This window comes from Pan paniscus, chromosome 8 (assembly GCF_029289425.2).
Source record: "Pan paniscus chromosome 8, NHGRI_mPanPan1-v2.0_pri, whole genome shotgun sequence".
Classification (NCBI taxonomy): Eukaryota; Metazoa; Chordata; class Mammalia; order Primates; family Hominidae; genus Pan; species Pan paniscus.
This window is the reverse complement of record NC_073257.2, coordinates 31,789,250-31,816,808: the sequence shown is the minus strand read 5'-3', so window position 1 is coordinate 31,816,808 and position 27,559 is coordinate 31,789,250. Positions and strand designations below refer to the sequence as shown.

At 35.3% G+C, this 27,559-nt stretch overlaps 1 protein-coding gene across 1 annotated transcript in view; it reads right to left on the bottom strand.

The window, feature by feature from the left end:
* The window catches only part of MALRD1 (MAM and LDL receptor class A domain containing 1), a 642,247-nt gene that overhangs the window by 591,083 nt on the left and 23,605 nt on the right, over positions 1–27,559 (bottom strand). Inside the window, 4 exon segments of the mRNA XM_055092251.1 lie at positions 7,824–7,970; positions 17,365–17,572; positions 20,198–20,290; positions 25,778–25,944. Coding sequence (XP_054948226.1) covers positions 7,824–7,970; positions 17,365–17,572; positions 20,198–20,290; positions 25,778–25,944 — 615 coding nt within the window.

Here is a 27,559-nt window from a genome sequence, read left to right as displayed (position 1 = left end):
GAACCGATATTCAAAGACCTTACTCCTCCAGTCATTCAAAAGAATATACACAATTTCAAACAAGCTGGTTAATGAAGGTGAGAACATGTACACATTAAGACGCCAAAATCTAAATGAAGCAAAAGGCCTGAATAAATCATTTAGACAACAAAAGTAACTGAAAGAGTAATGAAAAGAAAATCTAGCGAGAAATGTATGTCCCACATCTGAGTTAAATTTAATTTTCTTTTCTTTTTTTTTTTCCTGAGACAGGGTCTGGCTCTGTCACCTAGGCTAGAGTGCAGTAGCATGATTATGGCTCACTGCTGCCTGGAACTCCTGGGTTCAAACAATCCTCCAAATTCAGCCTCCCACTGGGAGTACAGGAGCACACTACCACATACAGCCAATTTTTAAATTTTTTTGTAGGGGCAGAGTCTCAAACTCCTGGCCTCAAGCAATCCTCCTGCCTTGGCCCTTCAAAGTGCTGGGATTTCAGGCATGAGCCACTGCACCTGGCTCCCTATTTAATTTTTAAAAAACAAATATTTGCAACATTATTCGAGAAACCTCAGATCTTAGAAAAATATGGAGAGCTCCCTGATTCATATTAGGTTGCCAGAATATCTTTAATTTTTAATAAAATGGATGAAAATAGGACAAAATTTAAAACTCTAGAGAGCAATCTCACTTGTGAGCATAGGAACAAATATTCTAATTAAAATGATGTCGAATAAATTTGAAATTGTTATTCAAAAATAGTGTGTCTTGATTAATCTGAGCCTTCCAAGAAGGTAGGTTTGGTTTAGTTTAGGAGCTCGGTCTCCATATTCAGTTACAACAACAAATGAAAGTGTCAAGTCATAGAATCCTATCTAAATGTTGAAAAGACTATGAAAAACCAGTGAACAATTTCAAGTCACAAATCTTAATAAAATAAAAGGAAATAATTAAATAAAGACTAGTGAACAACCTCAAAATAAATAGCATTCTAAATGGCAAATGATAAAACAATATTAATTAAAATGGGAAATGACATATTTCTGTCACAACTATCAATTAGAGATAATATTAGGCAATATTTATAATCTTAGACTAATATTATCTTAAAGGTCTGGTGAGTGTAGAAGTCAAGGAAATAAAATATCTAGTAGACATTATAGAAAAAGAGAAGTAAATTTCCCATGTTTTACCAATAATATAATTGTAAAAATAGAAAGCCAAAGTATTCCATTTTTTATAATTATAGTATCATTTAGAAAATTTGGTAAGCTAAATGGAAACAGATATATTACACAATTACTTATCTTATCTTAGCAGTAAGTTTCCAGATACATAAACAGCAAGAAATGTCCAACTCCTGATAGCAAAATTAATTTTTTTAATGTAGGAATAAATTTAACAGAAAAGGGACAAGATTTATATGAAGAACATTATAAACTTTGTGAAAGACTGCAAACTCTCTGGTTAGATGAAAAGAGATAACATGTTTCTAGATGGAAAGATAATAGAATTAAAATATGAAGTTACTGACCATTGATTTGGAAGCTAAATGCTATCCTATGATAATTTTAACCAAATATTTAGAAAGTTGACAATATTGCGTTAAAATTAATATGTGCAGGTAAGGGGTATAGAGAGTCTAAACTCTGACCACAGGCCCGGTATAGAGAGTCTAAACTCTGACCACAGGCCCAGGGACTTCTAGGAACACGTCCCTTGATTTATCTTCCTATCAGCCTGCTCTAAACAATGAGCCAAGTTAGAGAAATATGGAATTTACCAGTTTTATTCCTGGTCATGGCAAGTTTACTTCTGGTAATCAGAATTGTTTATTGTAAAACTCTTACACACCCACATACCCCAGAGTGGCTATGTGACCAGCACAATATAAAAATTAAAGGACAGAGTGAATAGTCTCCCTGGGTTAAAGTGTTCACATCTGGCTCGACCTCACCTTCTGCAAAACAGGTACCTTGTTAATGCACTGGCCTAGAAGTAACACCTTACATGTCTTAAGAACGTTAGAGGCCAGTCTCTATAGCTTTCACAAATGCAAAAGTTATAAACAAGCATTACCATATAGAATAAAGAAATGAATAATAAATAAAATTACTCCAATTAGGTTTGGTTCAGGAGTGCAAGAGGGGTTTAATATTTAAAAAATCAATTTACCTTATAGACAAAAAAGATAATCTGACAATCATATCATAATAGATGCTGAAAAATACTGAAAACTTTTAACATACATTCAATTTCTTAATTTTTTTAAAAAGCACACTCTTGAATAGAAGGGAACATTTTTATCTGATAAAGAATCCAATTTTTCAGTAAGCATGGCACTTAAGGTTCAACTATTGACAGCTTTTCTTCTGAGAGAGAAATAAGACAAATCTAGCAGCTACCACCAGTTCTATTCAACACATTCTAGAAATTCTGTCCAGTACATAAAACAACAAAAGGAAGACAGAACTGTTAATATTTAGAAAAAAGGAAATAAAATTGCCATTATTTGCAGACAAAATAATTGTGATCCTAGAAAATAAAATATATATGTATAAGTTCCTAGCTATGATAAATAAAATTAGCAAGGCCACTGGATACAAGGTCAATATTTTCTATAAAAATGCATTTCTATATGTCAGCAATAATCAAAATCAGAAGTTCTTTAAAAGTAACACAAAAACCTAGGAAAATATTAGCAAAAGATTTTCAAAATCTCTACCCCGAAAGCTGTAAAATATTACTTAGTAAAATTAAAGAACACAAATAAATTGAGACACTGGAAACATTTGAAAAAAATATTTTTCAGTGAAATGCAAATAAATATTACATATGAGAAATCATTGTACACCCATTAACTGGAAATTTTTATAGAGAATTATAATGCCTCTTGCTGGTAGGAAAATAGGAAAAAGTAGTCCCATTTTGTCACTAAAAATTGGAGTACCAAAGTTTTAGGGTAAATGAATCTATAAATGTTTATTGAAAATATAAATACATATCTTGCTTAAAAAATATAGAAGTCTCACTCCTAGTTATTATCTATTGCATAAAATCGAAAGTATCCTACAGGAGGAAATGTGTACAAGAGTAAATTTGAAACATTGTCATGATATTGATGTCACTGGATAGGGGAATAGCTAGATACATTATGGTATATCCAAATCAAATAAATTTAGCTAAATAAACAAACATGAATCCAGTATCACAGACTGGATTTTATCTTCTGTCTTAAACGAGCAAAAGAAAAATATTAGAAAAAAAGCATATTTAGCATGGACTGTCAAATATAGGACAATGGGAATGTAAGATAGTGATAGATCACAGGATAGTGATCTCTGAGAGAGAGGAAACAAATGAGTTAAGTCCTGTAATTCCCACAGCTTACTGCCTAGACAGAGTTTCCAGGTACCTGTGCAGAGGGGAAACACAGGAGTGTGGTAGTCTCCTCAAGTTGAAACAGATAGAGTCGGTGCTTTGGGGAGACCCACATGGGTAGAATTCATAAGACAGAGTGCCAGCTGCCCCTTTCAGGTACTGGAGCTTTGAAAAGACAGCAAGCTCCCAAGATCTGCAGACAGTCCCCCCTAAATTGCCATGTAAGGACCGATCGTGTGCATGGATTGGAGAAACTACCTGAGTCTGGGGGTAAAAACACCTGAAATGAATAGCTGGAACATTTACCGAAGGTCACAGAAAGTCAGGAATGGTAGAGTTCTCTCACCAACCAGAGTGCCAAAAAAACAAAAACAGACATAGGCATTGGATAGAGAACTCAAACCAAATAAACACTTATGTCCAGACAAAAACACGTATGCAAATTTAATGGTGTTTTTACTCATATCTGACAATATTTGGAAACAATCTAAGTGTCCTTCAGCTGGTTAGTGGATAAATGAAGTGTGGCTCATCCACACAATGGACCCAACTATTCAGCAGTGAAAAAGGAAGGAATTGTGGCTGAAGCCAGCGACATGGATGAGTCTCAAGTCCTTTATGCTAATTGAAAGAAGGCAGAATCAAAATGCTACATATGATATGATTCCATTTTCAAGGCATTCTGGAAGAGGCATACACTAGGGCTAGAAATCAGATCATTGGTGTCAGTGGTGGGAGGTGGGAGAATTATTGAGTACATAATGGCACAGAACAATGTGTTGGGCAGGAATAGAATTGTTTTATATCTTCATTTTTGTGATGGTTACACAATTGTGTATGTATGTCAGAACTCAGTGAACTGTACACGAAAATGGTTGAATTTTACATTTAACCAATACTTTATCATAAAAAAATGAAAAAAATAGATAGTATTTGATGACTTGGAGCAACTGCCATAAGCTATCTTTAGTAAGAAGATAGGGACAATAGTTACAAGATAATATATTTCTTAAAAAACAAACAATCACAGAAACACATATAATTTTGAATATGTATGTATCTACTATATATATATCTGTGTGTGACTATATGAACATAGATAAAAGTGGAACATAATTAACATGAGTTGCCTATTTCGATGGAAATTTAACAGAGTAGGAATAGGAAGGTAGAAACAAAGCAAAAAAGGCAGGAAGGAAATTCGAGGCTTAATTACACACATACACACAAAAACTACATAATATCAACATATCCAGCCTGGTCAACACGGTGAAACCTCCGGCTCTACTAAAAATACAAAAACAAAAAACCAGCTGGGCGTGGTGGTGTGCACGTGTAGTCCCTGCTACTTGGGAGGAAAAGGCAGGAGAATTGCTTGAACCTGGGAGGTGGAGTTTGCAGTGAGCATGGATCACACCATTGCACTCCAGCCTGAGCAACTAAGTGAGACTCTGTCTCAGCTAGTTAGATAGATAGATAGATAGATAGATAGATAGATAGATAGATAGATAGACAGATTTAAAAACTGCAATCTATATGTTCAAGGCTCTAAGAACAAAATGAACCAGAACTCCACTTTCTTAGATATCGGAACTATTAGGCTGCCTCTGACTCTACCAGAAATTTCCATTTCACTTTCCTTTCCCTTCCTGGTCCTTTTTCATTTTTTTTAATTCTCCTCCTCACTTGCAATTTAAAAACACTACTGATTCTCTTTAAGGTTTGATCATGGCAATCATGGGTAAAGAGATGTTGACTCCGTGATCCAGATATATATATATATATATTTTTTTTTTTAATTGGCCCTTTCTAAAATGAGAAAGACTGCGTTTTTGTCCCTCACACTCTGGGTGAGACCAGCTGCCCCTAGTTTTATCAGTCATATTGTTATCTTTCACTATTCTTCATCTCACCGGAAAAGAATGGGTCTTTCAACATCTAACACAGGGGCTCTATTAGAATCTTTTTAATGCAAATCATAGTTATGTAGTAATTATAAGATGGCAAAAGACTAAAGGTGAATTACAAACATATTTTCTAATTATCTTATCTGGTGTTTTTCCTAGTCTTCTTATTAGAATGGACAACAAATATCTATTAATATTTATGGAGCTCTTACTGCATGGAAAAACCTTCACAGGTGTTATTTCATTTAATCCTCATGACAACTCCACAGGGAAGCTACTTTTCTTTTCTGTATTTTCTATCTAATAAAACTGAAGCACCCTAATATTTAGACATGGGTGCAGTGTCAACATCGTGTCGGAACCCTGGGCAGCCCGTGCTCTTCCCTAACTGGTTATGGTATGCTCACATCAGACCATCATGACACACTGCCCACACAGCTTCCCTTTGAGAATCACTGCCTTGGCTTAGGCCTTCATCATCTCTCACTGATATTTCTTCAGCACATCCATGTTTTTTTGACTCCAGCCTTTCACCCTCTCCATTCTCCTCATCTCAGACAGAACAGCCCTTTAGAGCAAATTTGATTGGTCACATGCTTTAACATGACTACCTGGGTCACCATCATCCTGCAGACACATTTCCAATTCCTCAGCACTCTCTAGAGTCCCCTTCCTTCCTCTCCTGTTTCATCAGTTCTCTTCTCCCTGTCCAATCACACATGTCTTTCATCCCTAACTACTCCCATCTTTCTGCCCTCTTTGGGGATTCTTCCCTCCAATTAGGACATGATCCCTCTCACCTCTCTTTGGTTCCGTCTTCTCTCAGTAATTCCTTACTTCTGGCTTCCTGACTACTTTTCATTTCCCTTCAGTGCTCAGTTCAAGAGTCATCTCCTTCAACAAGGCATCTCGAATCCATCTGAATCACCTTCCATCCCTCTTAAAGCATCCTTCATAACCGATTGCAATTCCTTGCTTATCTACTTAAGCTACCAGACTGAGACCACCTCAAAGGCAGGGATCGTGGCATCCATCTTTGTGCATCCAGGTATCGTCTATGCTATGTATTTAATAATTGGCTTGAACAGAGAAAAAGAAGTAAAATATTATATGAGTTTAGAGAAAATGTGTTGTTAATACATAGTTCCAATGATTTATAGTCCCCTTTCTATTTTAAACTTTAAACTTAACTTTGTCTGCTACAAAATGTTAAAGAAATGAGTCATGGCACAAAAGCAAAAATTAAGAACTTACCACACTGTTAAACAATTAACTAGGTTTATGGCTGTAGCCAACAGATGGATGGTTGAATTTTCCCACCCCATCCCCTAGCACCCTCACCCACTACCACCAACCCCAATTTCCAATGGCTGTAATTAAAAATATGATCAACACTTATTTTTGGTATAATTCTTTGGAAGTCTGAAAGAAGAAACAAATAGGATAATGTTCAATGAGGTTGAAAGATGATCTACAGTACAAGTACAGTTGTGCTATTGTAAGGTTTGCCAGGTGTGGTGGCTCCCTCTTGTAATCCCAGCACTTTTGGGAGGCTGAGGTGAGAGGATTGCTTGAGGCCAGGAGTTTGAGATCAACCTGGGCAACATGGCGAGACACTCTTTACTTAAAACACATACATTTAAAAAGTAAAGTTAACACGATGCTAACGTATATGGGGAATGACATTCGACGATAAATGTGAACAAAACAAAAGAAAAAAGAGAACTTGGCTAACACGGTGAAACCCCGTTTCTACTAAAAATACAAAAAATTAGCCGGGCGTGTTGGCGGGCGCCTGTAGTCCCAGCTACTTGGGAGGCTGAGGCAGGAGAATGGCATGAACCGGGGAGGCGGAGCTTGCAGTGAGCCGAGATCGCGCCACTGCACTCCAACCTGGGAGACACAGCGAGACTCCATCTCAAAAAAAAAAAAAAAAAAAAAAAAAAAAAAAGAAAAAAGAGAACAAACCCTTTCTGTTTTATTGGAGTTTCACAGACACTTATTGGAATACCACAGGTAGTTATGGTTCCTCTATTTTAAGATGATATGTAAACACTGGAATGATGGTTAAAAATATATATGTGGAAGAATAAGACTGTTTATTATAAAGAAGCCCGAAGACTGATTAAATTGCATTCAAGTATTTGTAAATTTATTTCACAGATAGTGCTAAATCTCTGTTCTCAGTTCCCAGAAACAAGATTAGACTATTTTTCTTCCTGTTTTGAAAAAATTGGATTGCTCTAAAAAGAAGGCAAGCCTACTGTACTTGATTCTGGGCAACTTGAGAAAATGATCAGAAAACTTTTCCACCTCTTTATGCCTTTGACCCAACTTATAAAAATTGCAACAACAAACATGTTGGTGATTAAAACAATGCTCCTTTCAGGGAACTCAATTACCCGCCAATTATTAACTTGGTCAGGAGGTTTTAAAGCAAGACAAACCAGAGTTCCATGTATACAGTCTACAGAATAGAAATGAAAATACACAGTATCATCATCCCACAACATGCAAGAAAGAAAACTATTTTTTTTAAAGAGGAAAATGTCCTACCATGATTTATGTTTGCTGTGTGATCAGCTGCAGGAAAGTGGTGCTCTCCATTATTCAATCCTTTCATCAGCTTCCAGTGTGAATCTTCTGTGAGAAATGGCTCACAACCGCAGAAACCCGACTCAAAGTCACAGGTGAGATGCTTTGCTGTTACACGTAGAAGAGAAAACAGGTGAGGAGAAATGAAGAGCATGCAGGCAAACACTGCTCTACGCTAGCTAATCATCTTAGGAGGCCTGCAAAATTATTCTGCTTGGTAGTGAATATTCTCTAATGATCGGAATAGCTTTCCTTTATCTAGTCACACACAATATCTCAGGTGCTGTGTGAGGCATGACCCTTCCACATGCTTCCATCTGTAAGTCTGGTACATTTCATTCTGGTTGGCCATCTCCATTTTATTTAATGATGCAAGGTGGAACTCCAAAGCTTTTCAGGGAGTAACTAATTTGCTTGCCCAGTATAAACCTGCTGAGATGGTAGTTTAAATGAAAAAAATCCACTGGGAAGGGGGAAGTTTAAATTAATTCTGGACACACAAATAACTTGAGGCCAGCATCTCAGTATGCATTTTATTATTCTATCCTAACACTTTCTCAAAAAAAAAATACCTAGCCATTTTGGAATTGCAGGTAAATTAGATATTCGGAACTGAGCTGGTGTTATCTTTTGTCTTTTTTTTTTTTTTTTAAGGCAGAGTCTCGCTCTGTCGCCCAGGCTGGAGTGCAGTGGCGCAGTCTCAGTTCAATGTCTGAATGCAATCTCCACCTCCTGGGTTCAAGCAATTCTCCTGCCTCAGCCTCCCAAATAGCTGGGATTACAGGCACATGCAACGATGCTCGGATATTTTTTTTATTTTTAGGAGAGACAGTGTTTCACTATGTTGGCCAGGCTGGTCTCGAACTCCTGACCTCAAATGATCTGCTCATTTTGGCCTGCCAAAGTGCTGGGTTTACAGGCATGAGCCACTGTGCCCAGCCTGAGCCTGTCTTCTCTTAATACATAACTCAAAAGTTGCCAAGCACTTAATTTCCTCCATTTATCATAAAAGAACTGGTTCTAGAGAAAGTCGGGGTTTGGAGCATACTTTATAGGCACCTTTCACAGCTTTGACACCAAATTTATGAGAGAAAAATAGATGGTTTCATAAGACTGGGCATTCAACTAGAAAGTCTAAGAGCTTGATTTGTGCTTTCGAGAAATTCATTTTTATGTGCTTAAATTTCATTTTCCTAAAATAAGAATCATAGTATCAGACTATCTTAGTACTTTTGGGAATAAATTAATACAATCAATTTAAAAGCTTATTCCTAAATATTCCTCTTTATGCTGAGGCAGTTTTCAAACAGTGGGGAAGAAAAGGAGAATTAAGTTGTCAGAAAACACCCATAGTTTTGACAGGATTCCTAAGATCTTCATGCTATCATCTTTAATAACAATAAAAACAGCCAAACTACCACTGAGTTCCAAGTATGTAGCAGGCATTTTACATATATTAACCTTAATTCTTACACTCTACATAGTAAATACCATTTCCTAAAAGAGAAAATTGGAACTCAGAACATGAAGCAACTTGCTTGTGGTACATTTTAGTAAATGGAACATCTAGACTTTGAACCTGTCTGACACCAAAAGCTCATACTCCGAAGCCTCCTTAAACCAGGAACTCTGTTTCATAATTAAAAAGACTCCATCACCATGGGTTTGCTTCTGACCATTGTGTTCAACTTGTAAATTTTAATAAGGCCAATTTAACCAGCATATCAAATAAGCTCACTATATCTTAATAATCAAAGCATCTTCAAGTCTCTGTAATAGGGACACCTGATTTTATGACCACATATTTTATCACTGACATGTCAACTCTTAAAACATTGAAGTGCGGTATGCAAATGACAATGTCACTTCCGATTTCTCTACATGCAAACTGAACCTTTAGATCTGAAAGCCATGCTTGTTAGACAGTCATAGAATAGACACTGGGTCTTCCATATCTGTGGGTTCCTTGTTGCAGATTCAACCAATAGTGGTTCAAAAATATAGTATTAGCAGGATGTGCAACCTGCAGATACAAGAGCTGACTTTTCCCCGGGGCTCAAGTTCTCCAGGGACTTGAGCATCCATAGATTTTGGTACAGCATTTCTTTCATTACAAATGAATATTATTTTTCCCTCTAAATGGATTTCCCTACAAATAAAAAACAAGAAAGTTGACTACAGCATAATAATAAAAACATGTTGCACATCGCCTAATGGTGCACTGATATGACAAGGAAGTGCAGTTTGCCCATATACCTAGCTGGAAATCTATTGCTCTTGGCTATGTTTTTCTTTTCTCAGGTGTGTCTACATAATTTATAGGATATGGCTCTAGATAAAACATTACTCCCCAGGGGAGAGTGCCTTCTGTTTTCTGACACAATCTTGAGCACTTACAACCTAGCTGTGACTTTCTCCCTGGGCATTTACAGAACCCTCTGGCCTAATCCCTCGGTCCTCTGTGAGCTCTGCCACCTTCTATGCCACCTCCAAAATGTTCTGTCAGTTGGTGGAGTATAGAAATATTTAAGACTCAAAGTACATATTTGGCCTCTGAAATGTGCTTCAAAGTTCCAAATTCTTGGCTGTGGATTTGACGAAGGAATCCTTCCACCTCTCTACAAGGTTACCTCCAATTCCTAGAACACACTTCCCTCGAATACAAAATCTTCCATGGGTAGAGTGACCACATGTCTTGCCTGGCCCAGGGTTGCCTCAATGCATGCCTGTTGTCCTAGTATAATAATTAATACTTCATCTCTTCTTTTCCCTCTCTCAGTCCCTGTTTGGGTAATAAACTCAATATTGCACTGTTAGGGCAGCAAATTATGCATTGCTATACAAGTCCATGCAAACAGCAATGTTCTTCATTCAGACAGCTGCTGAAGGCACCATCCTAATTTCCCCAACAAGGCAATGGTGTGAAATGGCAATGAGATCGATGAGTGTGAAAATGGAAAGTACCATATGACTGATGCATCCCACACCCTCACCCAGACTCTTCATAATTGAGCTAGTCGCTCAACCGCAAAGACATAAAGAAAGAAGCTCTCAAGATAAAAGCCACTTTTGATTGTATAAATGTTGAAATTTGGCTTTAGGACAAAAGTTCAAACCATTTCTTTCATTACCTAGATGTTTTATTGGTTAAAAAATGTCAATCATTGTGCTTTTTACAGAATGCTAAACACCACCATCCTTTGAAAAATGAAAATTAGCTTTCAAAATCCGTCACCGTAAAGATGTGTGAAAGCAACATGGTGACATGGTGCAACCATCTCTGTAAAAACCTTGGTGAATTGATTGGCTGTTTTTACTAATGTGTTCCTGTACACATAAAAGAATATTTTTTAAAGCTAAAAGTTCAAGAACTTCACTGTACTGTAAAATATAAATCAAATTCCGGTAACTAAATTGAAGTTCTTCCATTAATATCTCCCCTGTGTAATTCAAAAACTTTAAAGTGAACTTATAAATATCTGAAGAAAGCCGGGAGAGTCAAATGCATTCTGGCAATTATTAAATGTCTTATCATACTATATGTGTTAAATGTAAACATTTGCAAAATCTAAAAAAATCTATTCATGTTATAAATAAAGTACTTTCATTAAAACAATGATTTTGATTACTTAGTTGCTTTTATTTTAACTTTCTGTGATTACAGAATACGCTTCACCATCTCTAACCGCAGTATGAGATATGGCGCTGTTCACAGTTTTAGAGAAATTTTACTCAGAGTTCATCAGTTAAAGTAATATTTTAAGATTATGACAAAGCTTTCTCTTGCATATTTAACCACTGCAGCATATGGGCAGACAAGAAAGAATTTCATTGTTCAGCTGAGAAAAAATCTGGATCATGAAAAGTAAAATATTTTATGAATCCTCTAGAAGTTAATCAGCTCTCTGTGAAATAAGAAAAAAAAAGCTATGTATGGGAAATGAATGGGGAATATTTCATTTAATGAGAATATATTAGATTTTAACAGGATTACATTATAAATATTTTGTTAATATGTATTGGAAACCCACACAGATCATTGCTACACTAAATATTTTTATATTGGTATTTCCTTTCCCTTCATGAAGTGTTTTAGCATTCCACTTTTTTTTTTTTTTGAGTTAGAGTCTCGCTCTGAGGCCCAGGCTGGAGTGCAGTGGTGCAATCTTGGCTCACTGCAAGCTCCACCTCCCGGGTTCACGCCATTCTCCTGCCTCAGCCTCCGGAGCAGCTGGGACTACAGGCGCCCACCACAACGCCCGGCTAATTTTTTATATTTTTAGTAGAGATGGGGTTTCACTGTGTTAGCAAGGATGGTCTCGATCTCCTGACCTCGTGATCCACCCGCCTCGGCCTCCCAAAATGCTGGGATTACAGGCGTGAGCCACCGCACCCGGCCCAACATTTTTTTTTACATGAAAGACATCTAGAGACAATATCACAGTAAAAATTAATGAATCATACAAGATCCTTGGTTTAAATTTCTTTCATTTGACTATTATACCAATGTCCCCTGTGAAGGTACACAATTCATATTAGCATTTAAAATTGTTTTTAAAGTCCTATAATTTAAAAAACCCGTTTTTCATGGAATTTCCTGAACTATTTTGATTTGAAGATATATCTATCATGCCAACTTTTTTGGAACACAGTGAAGTAGATTCTATATATATATATATATTTTTTCCTATATGAGTTATTGAAAATTTTATATATAAATACAAATGTGTATTTTATTGTGGTAAAATATACATGACATAAATGTAACATTTTAACAATTTTTAATGTAAGCTTCTATGGTATTAGGTACATTCCCATTGTCGTACAACCATTACCACCATCCATCTCCAGAACTTTTTCATTCCCAAACTGAATCTCCACCCCCATTAAGCAATAATTTCCATCTCCCCTCCCCTCAAACCCTGGCAACCACCATTTTACTATCTGTCTCTATGAGTTTGCCTACTTTAGGTAGTTCATATAACTGGGACCAAACAATATGTGTCCTTTTGTCTCTGGCTTATTTCACTTAACGTCTTCAAGGTTCATCCATGTTGTAGCGTGTGTCTGAAAATTAGATCTATTTCATGTATAAACTGTTCAGGGATCCAACGTGTATCTTTGGACATGTTTGGCATGTTGTATTTTAATTATTTTGATAGAATTTTTAAAACATATTGCATATATATGTATTAATTTTTTAAGCTTTATTGATGTATAAGTGACAAATAAAATTGTAACTAAGGTACGCAATGTAATGTTTTGATATACATATACGTAGTGAAAGGATTACCACAGTAAAGCTAATTAGCATCATTTCATCATATAGTTACCTTTTGTGTGTGTGATCAGAACATTTCAGATCTACTCTCAGCAAATTTCAAGTATACAATACAGTGTTACTAACTATAGTCACCAGGCTGTACACTAGACTCCCAGAACTTATTCATCTTGTAAGTGAAAATTTGTATCTTTTGACCAACACCTCCCCATTTCGGCCAGCCCTCAGCCCTGGACAACTGCCATTCTACTCTCTGTTTCTACAAATTCAACTTTTTTAGATTCCATGTATAAGTGAGATCGTGCTGTATTTGTCTTTCTCTGTCTGGGTTATTTCACTTTGCATAATCCCCTCCAGGCTCATCATTGTCACAAATAGCAAGTTTTTTTCTTCATTATTGCTGAATAATATTCCATCGTGAACACATATACATTTTACACACACACACACACACACACACACACACACACACCCCACTTGTTTGATCCATTCTCAGAGACTTCAGTTGTTTTGGCTGGATATTTTGAATAATGCTGCAATGAACATGAGGGTGCAGATATATTTTAATCTTAACTGCCCTCATTTAATACAGGATTATGTTAATAAACATCAAAAATCTATTGTTTGGTTTTAGAGAAATTTTACTCAGAGTTCATCAGTTAAAGTAATATTTTAAGATCATGACAAAGCTTTCTCTTGCATATTTAACCACTACAGCATATGAGTAGACAAGAAAGAATTTCATTGTGCAGCTGGGAAAAATTCTGGATCATGAAAAGTAAAATATTTTATGAATCCTCCAGAAGTTAATCAGCTCTCCGTGAAATAAGAAAGAAAGCTATGTATGGGAAATGAATGGGGAATATTTCATTTAATGAGAATATATTAGATTATAACAGGATTATATTATAAATATTGTGTTAATATACATTACAAATACACATTATAAATATTTTATTAATATTGATGCTCTTAAGGACTAGCAAAGTAAAGAGAGTTTTTGCTTCTACGCTGAGAGAACTCTGACTTGTTTGCCTTTAGCTTTTATCAATTTTTTTAGATGCCATCTGTTTCTTCCCCTAGCTGTCTTCCTTCCTGAAGCCTATTTGGTACAGTGGTTCTCAAAGTTTCATATGCAGACAAATCACCTGGAACCTTGTTCCATGTAGCTTTTGGTTCTGTAAGGCTGGGCCAGGGCCTGAGGTTCTGCATTTCCACTAAGTTCCCAGGTAATGCTGATGCTCTGGTCCATGGAGTCTGCTGTGGCAGCAAAACCCACAGGCCGTTTTTATTAACTGATTTTGAGAAGCCACCGGTCTGGAGGCTATGTTATGCCATATATTAAAATAATACCTAAAAGTAAGGGCAACTTGATAATGAGAGAAGACCTGAGTGAGTCTGCCTTTGGGGAAAAGCACACTGGCTGTGGAATACCAACTGACAATCCTCACGAGTTCATATTTACTCATTCTCCAGAATTTGGTAAGTATTCCTGGTGCTATTCAAACTGCCTGCACAAGCTATACCCTCCTAGAGATTCATTCTAAAGTGCAATAAAAAAAATATATAAAGGTATTTTTCTTGTGCTTCATGAACATGGAAGAATCGTTTATGAAAAAAAACTTGATATTACAAATTCAAATTTGTAAAACACAAATGTTTTTGTATGTGTAAAATGTTTCAATATGGTTTTAAATTTCAAAGGAAAGCCTCTTTTATTTTGTAAGAATATACATATGCACGTGTCTATATGCAAAAATATATTAAATACTTTAGTGCAGCAAATAGTGTAAATTTATATTAATTCTAATAATCCAAATCTATATAATTTCACAGCATAAATAATTGTATATATATTTACATGAAACACTCATTTTGGTATCAAAATACATGAATATACATATATACTGTATGCAATATGGCTACATTTTTATGACATATTCCCTATATCAAGTCAATCTCAATCATGCAAACATGACAGGTTTTCTTTGGACAAATGAGGTTACACTATTTAAAAACTTAAAAGACTAATAAGTAACACTGTTTTTGTTGAGAAACAATTACCCATTCCTGCATTCACCCAAAGACAATAGCAGAATATGGCATCAAGAGCTACTGAACTGGAAAAATGTCATATACATAATCAATGAAACTTCAATAAATGAGAAAATATGTCAAAAATCAAATGCTAAACAATTTTTTAAAGGTGAACATAAATTATGATTTACTACGGGGAAAATAATGGAGGGGAAAAAGCTAAGCTTCCAAATATACAAGTGCCCAGGTGCAGTGGCTCATGCCTGTAATCCCAGCACTTTGGGAGGCTGAGGCCGGTGGATCACCTGAGATCAGGAGTTCAAGACCAGCCTGGCCAACATGATGAAACCTGTCACTACTAAAAATACAAAAATTATCTGGGTGTGGTGGCACATGCTTGTAATCCCAGCTACTCTGGAGGCCGAGACAGGAGAATCACTTGAACCCGGGAAGTGGAGGTTGTAGTGAGCCGAGATCATGCCATTGCACTCCAGCCTGGGTGACAGAGCAAGACTCTGTCTCAAAAAAAAAAAAAAAATTATATACGTGGAAAGAAAGGAAATATATTTTCCTTCAGTTATTGACATTAAGAATTATAGAAACTGTTAGAAAGAAATATTTCCCCAACAGAAATGAAGCAAATTGTCTGTAAAAAATTTAAATAAAACATAGAAAGAAACTTCACATACATTGGAGTAAATAAATTGCTCTTACATCGCTTGTTTTGAACAAAAGAAGAGAGCAGCCCAAAAGCTCCTTTGAGCTCACACTGGTTAGCCGATTACTTGGTTTAAAGCTAGGAGTCTGAAGTATTAACTGGATTGCTGTTGATGAACATGGCAGAAGGGGATTTTAGCCTTACTTTCTCATCTCCTCTCTCCTGTGTCCCTCCGCATTGCTCTTAATAAAATCCAAGCTTCCCAAGAGAAACCAATTATACAGAGCTTTTCACTTAAAAGGTGGCATTTATCTTATTACAGTATTTTCACCTCTGCTCAACAAAACATCTCACTAAAATAAGACACTGCAGTAAAATAAACGTCAAATTTTTAATATCTTTTAAAAACCACCTGTTTGTGATACAGAAATTGGATTCATATCCTTGGAATTCATGTTTTCTAAAGAGACACAGGGATCTCAGTTGCTAAGTTACCTCATATGAGAATCATCCTGTGGATTGTAAATTAAATTATATTTTTGTTGAACTATGACTATGCTTGAATAGTAATGGGATCTCTTGTCATCACTTCTATCAAAGACTCTTCAGAAAAGGCCTGAAAGAAAGGTGTTGGGGCACTTTGGCCCTCCCCAACGCCAGTCATGGCTGAAGTGATTTCTTTTTTTTTTTTTTTTTTTTTTTCAGACGGAGTCTCACACTGTCGCCTGGGCTGGAGTGCAATGGCATGATCTCCGCTCACGGCAACCTCCACCTCCCATGTTCAGGCAGTTCTCCTACCTCAGCCTCCCAAGTAGCTGTGATTACAGGTGCCCACCACCACGCCTGGCTAATTTTTTGTATTTTTAGTAGAGATGGGGGTTTCACTATGTTGGCCAGGCTGTTCTTGAACTCCTGACCTCGTGATCTGCCTGCCTTGGCCTCCCAGAGTGCTGCGATTACAGGTGTGAGCCATTGCACCCAGTTGGCTGAAGTGTTTTCTAGGCAAGTAAGAGGAGAGCGGCCCTTCCTCCAGGGCAGCCATGATGGCTGAAGTGATTTCTACAATCATGGTAGCTGCCCTGGAGGAAGGGCCACCCTCCTCCTACTCATCCCTCCCAGCTACAGCTTCCAAGATGATTGACTAGAGAGGAAAAAAGCATACACAATAAAAGTTAGCAACCCATACTATATGCCTCCAAGGCAAAGGTACAAAAAGTTTCCTTCTACCACCCATCTTCTCTTTAATCAAAGCACACACATTCGCACACCCAGCCAACAATAATCACAACTATTCATTTGTAGAATAAATTGAGAGATGTTGCAGACTTTGCAACAAGCACCAAAACATTAAGTTAAAATAGAGATCCCTGAAGGCATAGTACTAATAGTTTCAGAGCAATAATGCATATTTATCACATTTCATACATATGACTTACCTTTGCCTTGATAGAAACAAAGACTGTTTTAAATCCAACTAACAGTCTTGAATTAGAGCATGTAAACTAGTAAGCCATTCACTCACTTACAGCAAGTTGCTGGGTCTTCATCACTCTCATCGGAGCAGTCCTGCCGAGAGTCACAGACAGATTCTTTGGCGATGCACTGGCCACTAGTGCAAGGGAATTCGCCTGCAGAGCAAAGCTTTCTGGATTGGGTCTGTCCACAGGCATAGACCCAGAGGTGATCAAGGGCAATAAAACTTCTCTGGCTCAAAAGAGTCCCTTCAAAAATAATCTTTAGGAAGAAAAAGATTAATTTATGAGTTTGCAATCTCCTTAATAAGACAAAAAACTAAAGAAGGTTGATAAAGACAAAGTAGGTATTGAGAAAAAGTGTTTAAAGCAACCAAGGCAATATATAACAAAGTTCCTGTTTGATAAGCTCAACCCATGCTCATACAACTGATGTAACAAACCTGCACGTTGTGCACATGTGCCCTAAAACTTAAAGTATTAAAAAAAAAAAAAAACTGATGGAAACATTTGCTCCACTAAAGGCTCAGAGAAACCTCCCAGGATCAGGCAAAACACAAGCATCCCACTTAACTATCAAAAATGTCCCTGACTGCAAACTTGTTACTTGGTCATCATCTTTACAGCTCTCTTTCTTTCATTTTCAAGGAAAATAAGAAGTATTGTCATTACTTATAGAACAAGAGCTGTAACAGCATCTGACTTATTTTTTAACTAGTGAAATTAGTATTTGAATACATGAAGAAAAATATCAGGCAAACGGAAACAGACACAATATAGGAATAAAAAAATGTAAGGGAATAAACATAAAACTCTATTCAACTTACATAAAAGAGTAACTTCTTTAATGAGAAAAGAAGTGTCAATTAAAGTAAATAAATTTTGTTGTCACCAATTGAATTGCTAGCTTTTCTGGAGATAAGCAATATTAGCAAATGAAACAACCACACATTGCTGGTCAAGTGTAAGATAATGTCAAAGTATTAGCATTCCTTGAGTTTCTACCAAGAGCAATTATTACTTAACACCAAAAGTGCAGAAGTATAAATAGCTGACTGTATCACAGATAACTAATTATTTGCTGTCCAGAACATTAGCCATGAGCTACAGAGGACTATTTCAATTCAAATTAATGAAAATCAAATAAAATTTAGTTCCCTCAGTCATGGTAGCCAAATTTCAATTGTTCAATAGCCTCATGTGATGAGTGGCTACCATACTGGACATCAGATATAAAGCATTTCCATTAGGCAGAAAGTTCTATTAAACAGCACTAAATGTGGTTAAAATTCCAGCCAGATACTAAGAATTAAAATTGACTTCCTTCAGTTTCATCCAGCTTAAAGTTTCTGAATAGATTTTCTTTTCAAAACACGAGGGATAGGTCAGGTGCAGTGACTGACACCTGTAATCCCAGCACTTTGTGAGGCCAAGGAGGTGGATCATTTGAGGTCAGAAGTTCGAGACCAGCCTGGCCAATATGATAAAACCCATCTCTACTAAAAATACAAAAAATTAGCTGGGCATGGTGGCACATGCCTGTAGTCCCAGCTGCTTGGGAGGCTAACGCAAGAGAATTGCTTGAGACCAGGAGGTGGAAGCTGCAGTGAGACAAAATCCCATCACTGCACTCCAGCCTGGGCGACAGAGCAAGACTCCATTTCAAACAAACAAAATACGAGGGATATATATTTGTTTGTTCATTAATAATTACTTAAGGTCAGATTTTCAGTTTGCAAATATGTCTAATAATTTGGTTTAGAAAATAATATTAAATTTAAATCATATCCAACAATAAGAAAACTTTGTATGCTGCTACATACTTTTCCCATAATGAATATCATACATGTAAAAATTATTAATGTATAGCTGTATATTTTCATAGCAGCAAGAGATCAGAAATGCAGAAATGATATCAATTTGAGGTTCAAAAATTGATGGTTTTAAACTTAGATCTCAAAGGCCTATAATTATTGAACAGCTAATTACATTACATATCCACTTGAGAACCTGGAATAACTCTCAAATTCATTTTCTTTACATTTTACTTTGTTTTATCTTTGAGTTAAAACAAAATTTAATCTTCAGTTTATAAAAAAAGAAACTTGTTTAGTACCTGAGAAGTTATAAAAACAGATATCAGCCTATGAAAATTAAATAGTGTCAAAATGTTAACTCAATAGGCTGTGACAGGATGTATAAATGGAATATCACTATAAAGAAATGAAATTGGCTTCATAACCCACACATATAATCAGTATCATCATTTTATACTCACACTCCAGCATAAATAAACTTACGCATTCTGTGTATCATGTTGGTGCAAAAATAATTGAGGTTTTGGCCATTAAAAGCAATGGCAAAAGCCACAATGGCAAAAGCTGCAATTACATTTGCACCAACCTAATACAACACAAAATATCAATTTAATTTTTTAAGAGACAGCATTCCTATTGAGCCTATGTATGTTTCATATGTTTCTTGGTGTACATAGAGCTTTCCATGTGTTATAAAGATATGAATTATTGCATTCAAAACATTTGCCTATACTCTACTAAGTTTCAATACCAGTTTATTATTTACCTACTTCATAATGCAATTTGTTTCCCTGGGGCAAAGCATGGTGCTGGGGAGCAATAAAGGAAGGCTGTGGAGAATGAGGAAGCTGTGAACAAGAGTGGATACACTCTATTTCCCCCGCCATGGGAAATTTGGTCTCAGAAGGAAAAGGTACAATTTAAAAAGTAAGCAATCACTCTCCCCAAATATACAAGCACGCATCCCTAACTTAAATGTTAATTTAACTTTAGCAGTGCATGATCAATTTATTGCTGCAAAGCTAAAACTTAAACCATGATAAAAAAAATATTTTTTTTTTCTTTCATACCTTAAATGTCTTCAGATCTTCTGATATTAACACATCTGCTTTCACCCATTGGCTGTGAGTTGATATGTTCTATGTCCAAAATATTTCTTCTTCCTTTGATTTGAAGAGAAAGACATCACTCATTACCCATATTCTAATCTTCACATTTACATACATGCTCTTTTAATTACATTGTAGTAGGTATTACCTTACCTGTATGATATAAAGTACTAGGAAATCTAAAGTCTTGGTAGTCAAATTGAAAAAGCTGAATATCATTAAAAAATAAGAAAATGAAGCATGTTTATGTAGTAAAGCTGCTTTTTGTAGATAAACAGTATTAGGATGGAACAAAAATTTGGATGAAATCTTTTAAAAAAACAGTACTGCATTTCAAAAATAAAATTCTAAATAACAGTTAATAAGATCAGCAATTTCAATGTTGATCTCAATAACATTATTACATTTTGTAATATTGCCATGATACTAGAAAAGAAAAAGATTACAGGCAAACAATATAAAGGTTAAAAATGTTGTCAGATGCATTTTCTGCACAATTTCAATTTATACTAAATATTTTTTCCTGTGGAAACATTTGGTCCAAGTTCCAAACAATACAGTTACATTCTGAAAATTATATTCTTAATTTGGTCATTCTATCAAAGGCCTATTTACATCTTTTAGAGAAATATATGTTATGTACCTGTACAATGATCATTTTTCAGATTGCAAAATCTATGTAAAATTGTTACTACATGCTATGAGTGTAGTAACAAGCCTTTACTGCATTCAAAACATGTATTGAATGTAAGAAGCTCAATAAAAGTCTATGGTGAAACTCCCTATCTACTAAAAATACAAAAATTAGCCAGGCATGGTGGTGGGTGCCTGTAATCCCAGCTACTCAGGAGGCTGAGGCAGGAGAATAACTTGAACCTGGGAGGCGCAGGGTGCAGTGAGCCAAGATGCCACCACTACATTCCAGCCTGGGCGACAGAGCATGAATCCATCTCAAAAAAACTAAATAAAATAAAAAAGTCTATAAGGTACTCAAAATTTTGTCTACGGCATGTATGGCATTGGTCTTTATGATTTATGTTGATGCTTTTATGCTCTGAAATCTTATTTTTATTTACATTTTATTAGACATTCAAATTCACATTTCTTCCCAAAAATAGACCAAATTGTTCATAATGTTTACATATAGAATGCATGAATTTTTAGGTAACAATATGGTAAAAATGTGAAGATTGACATAATTATGTCTCAGGTTGAGCTCTGAGCCTGGCTCTGTCCCACTTTCTAGCATGAGATAGAAAACGGCCCTGAAAGGCAACATCTTGTTTTAATCCAAATGATAAGTGATATCAATATTTGTGTCCTCACTCAGCCTCAGATATTTTATGCATGCCCAAGATTTTCTAAAAATGAATCTACTTTCAACTTAGTCCTGCACTCTCAGATGCCTACTCCAAATTTCCAAGACCTAAATATTTCAGAAGATAGTCTAAATCCATTACAATTTACTTCATTACTTATTCATATCAACTGTGAAGATTTCCGCAAGACAATGAAGCACATGGGGTGGACATATTTTCGGCTGATAGCTTTCATGGCGGATCAGGATGAACTGGAGTTATGAAAAGTTGACACAAGCAACTAATTTTTCTTCTGCTTATTTCTTACACAACTTCAGTTATTTAGCATCAAAACACTTACACCCTACACAGATGCTTTTAGTGACACCTCTTGGCAAATTGCATTCACCACTTTCCCCCGTTTTCATTTTATGAAAATAATTTAGAGTTATTGTGCTCTTTTTTCACAGTGACTAATTGATTCCCCTCTGCTCCCCCTGAAGATGGGTGCACTTACATTTTTGAAAAGTGAGCAGTGTTCTTTCCAAACTTAAATAGTTTTTCATAAGCCAAGTTCATAGTACACAGTGAATGAGATCTATATTTTTCTATACATTTTCCAGTCTGATGGCACTAGCAATGCTTTGTAAAAAGAATTTATTCTTAGTGAAATCAGGTTTCATTTTATTTCTGTTCTTACTCTTCCACTTTCTAGTTACTTTTCACAGGTGTTAATGTAAAAAAGAAATCTCCAACTCAGCAAAGCTTTTCAAGTGATGTTCTACTTTTATCTTAAAATCAGTAAATAATTTTTTTAAAAATATATCTTTGCTCCGCCGGTCCAGGATCAATAATGCCGATTTACCTTTCAAGAAAAATATTTAACATATTTATTAACACTCTATCTCTTAGAGATGCCAGTCTATGCTTTTCTCTTCCAGTGAAGAAATCAAGGGTACCAAAGTCAATGTTGTTGAGTTTCACTACTTTTGATTGCATCTAGGAATAAGACCATGTAATTTGGTAAAGAATTACAAGTAAATTTGGTTGTAAAGAAAAATTACATGTAAATTTCTTGGTAAATAATTACATGGAAACCCTACACAGAACAAAAGTAGTCTGTTGCTATGAGTATTATTTTATAGATCATGGACGCAGATCTAACCCAAGAATGGTTAGATGGTACAAACTAGAATTGCTACACACTTGAGCTGATTCTAAAGAGTGAACTCTTTATTTAACAACTTGCCTTCACCTGAGTTTTTCACTTCTCAAGTTCTAATGTCCTCTGGAAATAAAGAAAACAACCTTCAGCATTCTTGCTAGATATTTCTTGGCTTACCTCCTCACATTTATAGAGTAATAGATGTTCGCAACATACAACAGCATTCTGTTCATGGAAAGATGTAAATCATCATTTTCATCAAGAGCTACTTTTTTAAATGATAGGTTTGTTTGGAGTCATTTTAAGTGTGTGATAAAACATTGTCTTGGGACTTAAATGTACTTTGATGCAGATTTTGCATCAGTGAGTAACATATGTATAGAGGATAGCAAATAGTGTCAGAAAAGACAGGACACCTCACAGGATACTAACAAATCAAACATCAGTCAACAATCTCTAAGATGTACATTCATTTGGTTCTGGTTAATACACTAGATCATTTCCCTATGATTAACTTCTTTTCTTATAATATTCGAGACAGAATCTTGATAACTGTATTACTGATTAATAGAGTTAATGATGTGTGGTATCTAATGTCATTTTTATATGATGTAACACTTGAAGCCAATTTGATTTCACTCTTTTCTTGTATGGTTCTAAAGCCACCAGAAGAATGGCATGGCTCATTTTCAGTAATTCCAATCTATATACATTCATAATTACATACATACTAAATACACACATTCATAATTACATAATACATATACACATTCATAATTACATACACAGTACATACTCACATTCATAATTAAATACACAATTCCATTCTACATGCATTGAAACTTTTAAAATACATCACTCATTTTCAGAGCAGATTAAAATAATCCTCAGGATTAGACCATATTATAATACAAATTTCCACTTAAATTTAGGCTAAAAATTCATTCAATTTTAATGAAATAATTAATTATCTGTCATCTGAAAAGCATTACCATAGGCCCACATATATAATTTAACCATTTTAACTATAATTTAAACTCATCGAAATTATTCTAGAATTTCTCTACTATGCCTTTATTGAAGAAGGAGTTGGAAATTATAGAATGTTGTAGATTGCATGGAGGCTTGCTGGGATTGGTTCAAACAGCACAGGTGACAGCAACTGAAATATTGAGGCATGAATGGTGGAACATACATGGATACAGTTAAATTTTTTCTCTCTTCCTTTTTGGTAAAATTGATCCCACGTATCTGGACAGTTTGTAATGCTGCAGGAAGGATAGGGAGATGTTGTCCCCTTTTCTTCCTCCCCCCACACCTTACCAAATGGAATGAAATATATTAAATAGATTGCAGGGCAGTGACTACAAAGTACTATTGCAAAAAACACAAAAACATAACAAGTTCCAGAATGCCAGGAAAATTATATCTCATTCAATTAAAAAAGAATTTATATACATATGTATATTACTTTATATATCTATATGTGTGTATATGGATGTGTGGGGAGATATATATATATATATATATAATCACATCCACATATCTACAGATATGTGATATATATATGACATCCATATTTATCTATCCATATATTTATATCTATATTGATGTGTAGAGATATATATCTATAGATATCTCACATACATATAGATGTAATTATGTGAATCATATAAATCTGGATACATAAAATAATAAATATATTATTTGTTATATATTATATTACATATAATTATACATTATATATTATTTATTATGAATATATTTATTCATCTCCAGTTTCTGGCAGATAGTTCCCAAAAACCTGTTAATTTCCTAATCAGTAGGGATGTTAATAGAATCTTATGGGACTCATCACCAGAAAGATCAAGCTATGATTAGAAGCTTGGAACTTTCAGCCCCACCTCTTTGGGGAAGAAGAGAGGGGCTGGAGATTGAGCTAATAAATGATCATACCTATGTGACAAATCCTCTATACAAATTCCTGAAGTACAGGTTTCAGAGAGCTTCTAGATTGCTGAACGCATTTTGGTTCCTAGAGGGTGCACACCCGGGAATGCATGGAAGAGAAGCACCACCCCTCTTCCCACATACTTTGCCCTATTCATCTCTTCCATATGGTTGTTCATCTATATTTTTAATAATAAATGGGTAACATGAGTAAAGTGTTTTCCTGAATTCTGTGAGCCATCCTAGCAAATTATCAAACCTAAGAAGGGGGTCATGGGAACTCCAATTTATAGCTGGTAGGTAAGAGGCACAATAGGAAGCTGACATCTGAAGTAGGGGTAGTCTTGTGGGCCTGAGACCTCAACCTGTGGAATCTGTACTATCTTCACGTAGCAGTGTCAGAATTGAGGCAAATCAAAGGACACTCAGTTGGTGTCCACTAGAGAACTGAATTGCTGTGTTGGAAAAAAAACATGCATCTGGTGTCAGAAGTGAGATATTGGGAGTGCTGAGTGCGTAAGAGTAGAAAAAGCAGGGTGTTTTCCTATACTATGGAATCAGCTGTCAGTTTGTTTTTATCTGTTATACTAATTGGAGTACTCACCCAGCTTTACACTTTAGAACTCATTGAGCATATTGGACAAGGAGAGAGAAGAAGAATGGACTCACTCTACCCAGTGTGCCATTGTTCAATATTTAATCAATTATTACCAGTCTTAAAAATTATGTCTACTGCTACCCAAACAAGTAAGTTTTAACCATTATATTTATAGTTCTAATGATATATAGATGTAATGTCCAAAACAGATCACATCAGAGCTTCAATACAGAGCTCACAATACAGAATCTCAGCTATCCCATTTTTATTAGATCTATAGTTTCTTTAATATACTTCCATGAATTTTGAAAACTTTATGAAATAATATTGGGCAAGTTATCACATTAACTTTTGTACATGAGAGTGTCCCCTATCCTAGTTTCTTAATCAATCTTTTTAAAAGTATACCAAATAAAGTCAAGTTAAAGAATAAAAGCCTATGCGCAACTGAGAAATCGAAACACAAGTTGCCAAGAGTTAGAAACTTCATTGATTCAATGAATTTGAAATAAATGCAACTTTCTTCTTACCTTATTATTATACAGTCTTACTCTCAGGACACTGCTTTCCATTGCATAATAGAATTGAAGATGACAGCTCTTGCCCAGGCAATGACACACAGAGCTATTTAGGTAAGCCCTGCTGTCTAAATGGTTAAGAGTGAAAGCATGCTTAGCGCCTACCCATACATAATAACCTGAAAGATAAAAGAAAAAAGAAGCAATTTAGGAAAACATTAGCTTCTTTCTGTCTGACTAAAACTATCACATTTCTGAAGTTTTCAAAACCAGACTTAAAACACAAATATTTTACTTAAAAGGATAGAGTGTTTTCAAATGATTACATCAACTACAAATAACAGGTTTTCATTTTTATATATCATTTCCAATATGTAGAGAAATCTCCTAATTTCTATAATCAAAATTTGATAACACCCTTTTGTAAAAATTCAAGATTCCTGTAAAAGAAACCTACATATACAAATTGCTATACCACCAAATTATTGTCATTTTCTTTTAAATATCACAATTCAATCCTTTTTTAATCAAGAATTTCTCTTCATCCTTCCCAGAATTCTTGCCCCTCTGGATGATTTTTTGATTTACTTTTTGTAGAAAATCCTTTATAGTTTTAGGGAATACAACTTAAAATGTCTTCTTTCTTACCAAGCCACATAGAGGTATGAGATATCTACAGTCCTTTTAAACGTCACCTATGAATTTTGTTTTACATAAAGATATTGTATATAAATTTTTCCCCATCTGATATTTAAAACCAGTTGGAGCTGTTCTTGAACTTAATAACAATGACAACACAGATTTATAAAGAGATTTCTATAATTTTACAACTTCATTTTCAAAAATAAAGTCTGAAATGCTTCTTCATGCTACTGAAACTGCTGCACATCTCTGACATTTATTTAAAAAGAAGTCTCTAAGGAAACCCAAATACAACAAGAAAGACAAAAACAAGAACATGAGACCAAATTTTAGCCTCACATATTTACAGCTACAGCAAATACTAAGCATAATATGATCCTTAACTGGATAAACGTAATGTAAAAGCTTACACTATTTACATTAATGTCTTTTGCACAGTAAATCATGTCTGACTTTCAACAAAAAATTACAAGGCACCTGCAAGGCAAAAAGCAGTTTGAAAAGAGTAATTCTAAAAAGTAAAGTCTATTAATCTTTTTAAAAATAGTCTGTACACTATTCACAATAGCAAAGACATGGAATCAACCCAAATGCCCATCAATGATAGACTGGATAAAGGAAATGTGGTACATATACACCACAGAATACTATGCATCCATAAAAAGGAATGAGATCATGTCCTTTGCAGGAGCATGGATGGGGCTGGAAGCCATTATCCTGAGCAAACTAATGCTGGAACAGAAAGCCAAGCACCACATGTTCTCACTTATATGTGGGAGCTGAACAACTTGAACACAGACACAGGGAAGGGGAACAACACACACTGGGGCCTGTTGAGGGGTGAGGGGAGGGAGATCATTGGGATAAATAGCTAATGCACGCTGGTCTTAATACCTAGGTAATGGGTTGACAGGTGCAGCCAACCACCACAGCACATGTTTACTTATGTAACAAACCTGCACATCCTGCACACGTAGCCTGGAACTTAAATAAAATAAATAACCATAATAATAATATTACTGCTACCCCCAAAAAATAAAAAAATAAGAAATAATAATCTGCACAGTAAAATATATAAATATAATGCTAAAGACAGCAAAAACGAATTACATTTATAAATTGTACAAAAAAGAAATTAAATTTCATGCAATT